The 6,745-nt window shown below is 41.5% G+C and overlaps 1 protein-coding gene across 1 annotated transcript; it reads left to right on the forward strand.

Moving 5' to 3' along the window:
- Window positions 1-852: 852 nt before the first annotated feature.
- On the forward strand, window positions 853-5,617 carry LOC125374199. Its single transcript, XM_048385101.1, has 3 exons — window positions 853-1,201; window positions 1,561-1,734; window positions 2,018-5,617. Exons 1-3 carry the CDS (start codon window positions 868-870, stop codon window positions 5,464-5,466), a joined length of 3,957 nt encoding a protein of 1,318 aa, XP_048241058.1. The 5' UTR covers window positions 853-867; the 3' UTR covers window positions 5,467-5,617.
- Window positions 5,618-6,745: the final 1,128 nt, after the last annotated feature.

Raw genomic sequence — 6,745 nt, forward strand, 5'->3', positions numbered from 1 at the left:
ACTAGACTGGAATTATGGAGTTATATTTTGGCTGGACTGGCACAGTCTAATTAAATACGCATAACGAAATTGATATGCAGTTCGTAAACAACATTGATTTCAACGTGCACATTTTTGACAAGTGCATGATGTGTACCGTCAACTGGGCGTCGACAGATATTTTCCAAATCTTTTGAAGTTTTTAATCAAGGTGTTCACTTGATTTGGTGATTTGATGCACTTCGCGAGGCAAGGCCCATTTTATTTCAATATATCTTGTTCACTGATCAGAACTGGTGCAGCCATTTTGTTTGAAGCAAATGCAAGTGATATGAGAATCTGATTGGTCAATAGGAGGGTCATAGAAGGGACATAACTCGTATTAGCCACTGGTGGCGCTAAGATTGAGCACAGTAATCGTACCCAAGTACTGAAAGGTTGGAAACTGGACTTCAGAGTCAGTTAACTCCCTTTCCTCGGGAAGATGTACTCATACATGTGATATAACACTAATAGGCTGAAGTGGCATTAAATTATTTCGTCATAATTCAGGTGAGCCACAGAGTATTGTGGCTATACTGCCTCACAATAATGGAAACACAATATGAATAGCCATGTCAATTAATCATCTTAATCAAAATCCATAGTTGACTCCCAGTCGCTCTTGCCATAATGTCATCGGAAGTTAAACTATGAATTGATCACATTTCTTTTCAAAAACCGTCCTCTAAATTTTCATTGTGATCCAACTGTAATCATCGCCAATTATGAAACAACCAAAACAGTGTTTTATTGCAACATGCTTAGATACAAAGATGTCGGTCAGAACAGGCCATTGGCTGAGTAACCATAAGGTTTTCCTGAAACTAATCCGAATGGATAAAAGCCATGTTTGTTCCCATCATAGACACCACGGTACTAGCACAACACATTGTGGGATGTTGTCAGCAACCACAGGGAGAGGTAATGTCGGCACCACAGCAGGGGACACAACTCCAGCAAGCTTCAGCTGCTGATGTTGATCAGACAACAAGTCGGACACAGATGTCAACAACTACGTCTTGTGTAGTCCCCGAAACAACTGTTGTACAAGTCCCGAGAACAGCAGCACTGACACCAGCGTCCACATCCACTCTTCTACCCAGAATACCAGGATCTGTTGTAGCAGAGATACAGTCATCAGGGCTACCTGGGGTACCAGTGCCTGTGGATTCTCCTGCAGGTGAGCGCTGTTAAATGGTACACACACATGACTAAAGGTTCAGATATCTAATACTTACAACAGGATAATTACAAATGACGCTTTTTAGCGAATATCCTGTGGCATCTATGCCTACATTTTTGGGCAGGGTGTCTGTAACCGTATACAGCCTCAATACAATCTCACCCGGACTGATCAGAAAGTTGTAAGCTCTGCTCTATTTCAGGTTAGCCTTTTTAGAAAACGTAATGAGACCTTTAATGGAAATATAATGACTAATATGAAGTAGTATGCCTCTCTTCATGATCGTTGTCTATAGAGATAGCTAGGTTCAAACATAGAGACATCTGTGAGGGCTTCAGTCCCAGTTTCTGTTTCAGTTGTCCAGTACAACTATTTCTACGTACGGCAGAATTTTGAGGATGTGACAGTCAGGGGCGCCAGGAATCTGAACATTGGCGGAACCCAGAACATTAGAGGAACACAGAACGATGGTGCACCTCGGACCAACCAGGAAGAGGAGAAACAACTGACTGCAGCACAGAAGATCAGGAGTGAGTTATCTACTTTCTTTCGTAAACTGTCTGATCTCGTTTAGAACAATAACTTACACAGAAATGAGAAATGCTGTGAGAAAACATGTTTCAGTTTGATGGATAATATTTTTAATAATTTGTGTTCGCAGGTCACATGTCAACAGAAGGATGCTCAGCGTCAAACCGCATTTGATGATGGCTACAATACGTTCCTTTAACTGAGAATAAATTATCATAATAATAAGATTGTTATCTTTATCATAGATTTTTTAATATAGTCAATTATAAAATTGTTTTACAGAAAGAACGGAATCCAGGATACAGTTATGGACTAAAGACATGGTGGAGACAGAAAGCCTGCAGAAGGTGACAGACAAGCTAGACAGAGGAGCAACATGGGTGACAATTAAAGGAAGATCAGGAGAGGGGAAGTCTACAATAGCCTACATGGCTCTCAAAGATCAGCACACTCAGGGGAGACAAGTGTATCAGGTGGTGTCACCGGAGGAGTTCAATGAGGTCATAACGGTCTGCACAAACCCTGTCATTATGTTAGATGACATATTTGGTGATCTGGAATTTGTTAAAGCAGAATGGGACAAGTGGAGACCAAGTCTACAACCTTTTGTGGATGTGAAAGATCCTGATAAATATACAGAAAAAGATTCCATAGACAAGTCCACTAATATTGAAAATGCTTCAAAGCGAACAAAAGATGAGCAAACAGAGCTGAAAAGAACGGCGCCTAACAAAGACCAAACTATCATTATCCTCGTAGGCCGTGATTATGTGTTGAAATCCTCATTGTCAGACTTGGGAAAGATGGCAGATTACATATCTAGTCCCCTGTATGTGGTGGAAGTTTCTTCTCAGAGAGACTCTTGTGAACGAAGGAAGATTTGGCATGTTCATGTCAAAACAAAGACAAAGATGGACTTTGATGAGTCAACTGTGTCTCAGATATGTCAGGCTGACTGTCCACACGGCTTTCCCCATGTATGTAAAATGTTTGTCGCGAAATATGGAAAGGATCAGACGCAACCTTCAGCAGAGACTGTTTTAGATTTTTTTAAAATGCCTCTTGTGTTCCTCAAAAAGACTTTGGATAAATTTCTTAAGGATAAGATAAAGCGTTCATTGTTCATGGCTATGATTAAAAGAGATGGGAAGGTTAGTGGACAGGAGTTGGAGGAGGATGAAAATCTTGCATATGAACGCAAAACAGCTGCTGATGATTTGGTTGGATCTTATCTAAAGAAGGAAGATGACACATACATGTTTGACCATCCCTCTATATATGACAGTGTTGCTTTAATACTCAGTACAAAACAATCAAAGTTTGTCATCGAAAATTGTAGTTTGTCATTCATCCATCAGCGACTTCGTCTTAAACCATCCACAAGACAAAGGGAAAATGTTCCTAGTGAGACAGGTCTTGTTGCAAATATCTCATGGACCTTTGCTCGAGATTTAGCCAGAAGATTTGCAACTGAAATTGAGAGATGCAATTTGTTGCATGTCTTATCGCACCAGGCATGTTGTAATTCAGAGTTTATTGACTTGCTCATGGACTGTCTGAAGAGAAACTGTCACATGTCTGTTCCTGATCTTCTGAAACTAGCTGAAAATTCTTCAAGACAATACGTTTTAAGCGACAAGTCACATTCATTTTGTGAATTGCTCTCAAGCAACAAGTCACATCATCTCATCAAATTTATTATGGAGAAAGAAAACATATCATTCAGCCAAAGTGAAATGCGTGACATTTTACTTGGGGTGTGCAAGAATGCTGCTTGTAGTGTATTGACCTACATCAGTGAACACATGAAGCTTGACATGGATGCTCGATATGGTCGGCTGTATGCAACCCCGATCATGTTAGCAGCAGAAACCAAAGACAGCGTGTTTGTCGATCAGATTCTGGCCCTTGACCCTGACCTGAATGCAAGCGATTGTAAAGGACAGACTGTCTTCCATTACCTTTGCAAGTATGGCCTTACATCAGCTGTGGAACAAGCAATTAACACGGGTGTGGATGTCAATGTGCATCGTGTAAATGGTGACCCTTTGTACCTTGCCATACAAAATGGTCACTTAGGGGTGGTGAAACTGCTGGTGAAAAGAGGATTTGATCTGCATAACCAGAAAGGTCTTAGATTTGCTTCTATGAGCCAGAACAAGGAAATGGTAGACTTTCTTTTAGACAGAGGAGCACAGGTTGATGGTGATGCTGTAAACAGTGCTTGTGAGGTGGGGAACTTGACTATGGTCAAAATGTTATTTGAGAAGGGTGCTACTGTTGACATGATGTCATCTAATGGACATACTCCTCTTCACAGCTCATGTAGACGACACTCAGATGTTATGTCATTTCTGCTGGCGAAAGGAGCAAGTGTGAATCAACTTTCATCTGATACAGGTAACTCACCACTTCATAAAGCAGCATATCAGGGATATACAGTGTGTGTCGATGTGTTACTGAAGGCCGGGGCTGATGTGAATGTACAGAATAAGACAGGTGACACGCCACTTCATACAGCAGCAGAGAGGGGATATACAGTGTATGTCGATGTGTTACTGAAGGCAGGGGCTGATGTGAATGTACAGAATAATACAGGTGACACGCCACTTCATAAAGCAGCAGGGTGGGGATTTACAGAGAGTATTGAAGTGTTACTGAAGGCTGGGGCTGATGTGAATGTACAGAATAATACAGGTGACACGCCACTTCATACAGCAGCAGCAGAGTGGGCATCTACAGAGCATATTGAAGTGTTACTGAAGGCCGGGGCTGATGTGAATGTACAGAATAATACAGGTGACACGCCACTTCATACAGCAGCAGCAGTGTGGGGATCTGCAACGTATGTTGAAGTGTTACTGAAGGCCGGGGCTGATGTGAATGTACAGAATAATACAGGTGACACGCCACTTCATAAAGCAGCAGCAGTGTGGGGATCTACAGAGTATGTTGAAGTGTTACTGAAGGCCGGGGCTGGTGTGAATGTACAGAATAATACAGGTGACACGCCACTTCATAAAGCAGCAGCAGTGTGGAGATCTGCAGAGTATGTTGAAGTGTTACTGAAGGCCGGGGCTGATGTGAATGTACAGAATAATACAGGTGTCACGCCACTTCATACAGCAGCAGCAGAGTGGGGATCTACAGAGTGTATTGAAGTGTTACTGAAGGCCGGGGCTGATGTGAATGTACAGGATAATACAGGTGACACACCACTTCATACAGCAGCATTGTTTAGATCTACAGACTGTGTTGAAGTGTTACTGGAGGCTGGGGCTGATGTGAATTTACAGAATAAGACAGGTGACACGCCACTTCATACAGCAGCAGTGTGGAGATTTACAGTGTTTGTTGAAGTGTTACAGAAGACCGGGGCTTATGTGAATGTACAGGATAATACACGTGCTACACCACTTCATATAGAAGCATTGTTTGGATCTACAGACTGTGTTGAAGTGTTACTGAAGGATGGGGCTGATGTGAATGTACAGAATAATACAGGTGACACACCACTTCATAAAGCAGCAGTGACGGAATCTACAAACTGTGTTGAAGTGTTACTGAAGGCTGGGGCTGATGTGAATGTACAGAATACGACAGGTGCCACACCACTTCATACAGCAGCATTGTTTAGGTCTACAGACTATGTTGAAGTGTTACTGAAGGCTGGGGCTGATGTGAATGTACAAAATGATGCAGGTTACACACCACTTCATCAGCAGCAGTGAGAGGATCTACAGATCTACCTTCAACACGTTCGTCTAGCTTCTATAGACTCCCTGGTGTAATGTACAGAATATATTGTGAATGTAGTGTAGTTGCAACCTTCAACATGTTCGTCTAGCTTCTATAGACTCCCTGGTGTAATGTACAGACTATTGTGTGAATGTAGTGTAGTTGCAACCTTCAACATGTTCGTCTAGCTTCTATAGACCCCCGGATGTAATGTACAGAATATAGTGTGAATGTTGTGTAGTTGCAACCTTCAACATGTTCGTCCAGCTTCTATATACTCCTTGGTGTAATGTACAGAATATAGTGTGAATGTAGTGTAGTTGCAACCCTCAACTTGTTCGTCTAGCTGCTATAGACTCCCTGATGTAATGTACAGGTTATAGTGTGAATGTAGTGTAGTTGCAACCTTCAACATGTTAGTCTAGCTTCTATAGACTCCCTGGTGTATTGTACAGAATATATTGTGAATGTAGTGTAGTTGCAACTTTCAACATGTTCGTCTAGCTTTTATAGACTCCCTGGTGTAATGTAGAGAATATAGTGTGAATGTAGTGTAGTTGGAACCTTCAACATGTTCGTCTAGCTTCTATAGACTCCCTGGTGTATTGTACAGAATATATTGTGAATGTAGTGTAGTTGCAACCTTCAACATGTTCGTCTAGCTTCTATAGACACCCTGGTGTATTGTACAGAATATTATGTGAATGTAGTGTAGTTGCAACCTTCAACTTGTTCGTCTAGCTTATGTAGACTCCCTGATGTAATGTACAGAATATAGTGTGAATGTAGTGTAATTGCAATCTTCAACATGTCCGTCGAGCTTCTATAGACTCCCTGGTGAAATGTACAGAATATAGTGTGACTGTACTCTAGTTACAACCATCAACATGTCCGTCTAGCTGCTATAGACTCCCTGGTGTAATGTACATAATATAGTGTGAATGTAGTGTAGTTGCACCCTTCAACATGTTCGTCTAGCTTCTAAAGACTCCCTGGTGTAATGTACAGAAAATAGCGTGAATGTAGTGTAGTTGCAACCTTCAACATGTTCGTCTAGCTTCTATTGATTCACTGGTGTAATGTAGAGAATATAGTGTGACTGTAGTCTAGTTGCAATCTTCAACATGTCCGTCTAGCTGCTATAGACTCCCTGGTGTAATGTACATAATATAGTGTGAATGTAGTGTAGTTGCAACTTTCAACATGTTCGTCTAGCTTCTATAGACTCCCTGGTGTAATGTACAGAATATAGTGTGAATGTTAGTTGCAACC

This window comes from Haliotis rufescens, unplaced genomic scaffold (assembly GCF_023055435.1).
Source record: "Haliotis rufescens isolate VD_foot unplaced genomic scaffold, xgHalRufe1.0.p SCAF_53, whole genome shotgun sequence".
Lineage (NCBI taxonomy): Eukaryota > Metazoa > Mollusca > Gastropoda > Lepetellida > Haliotidae > Haliotis > Haliotis rufescens.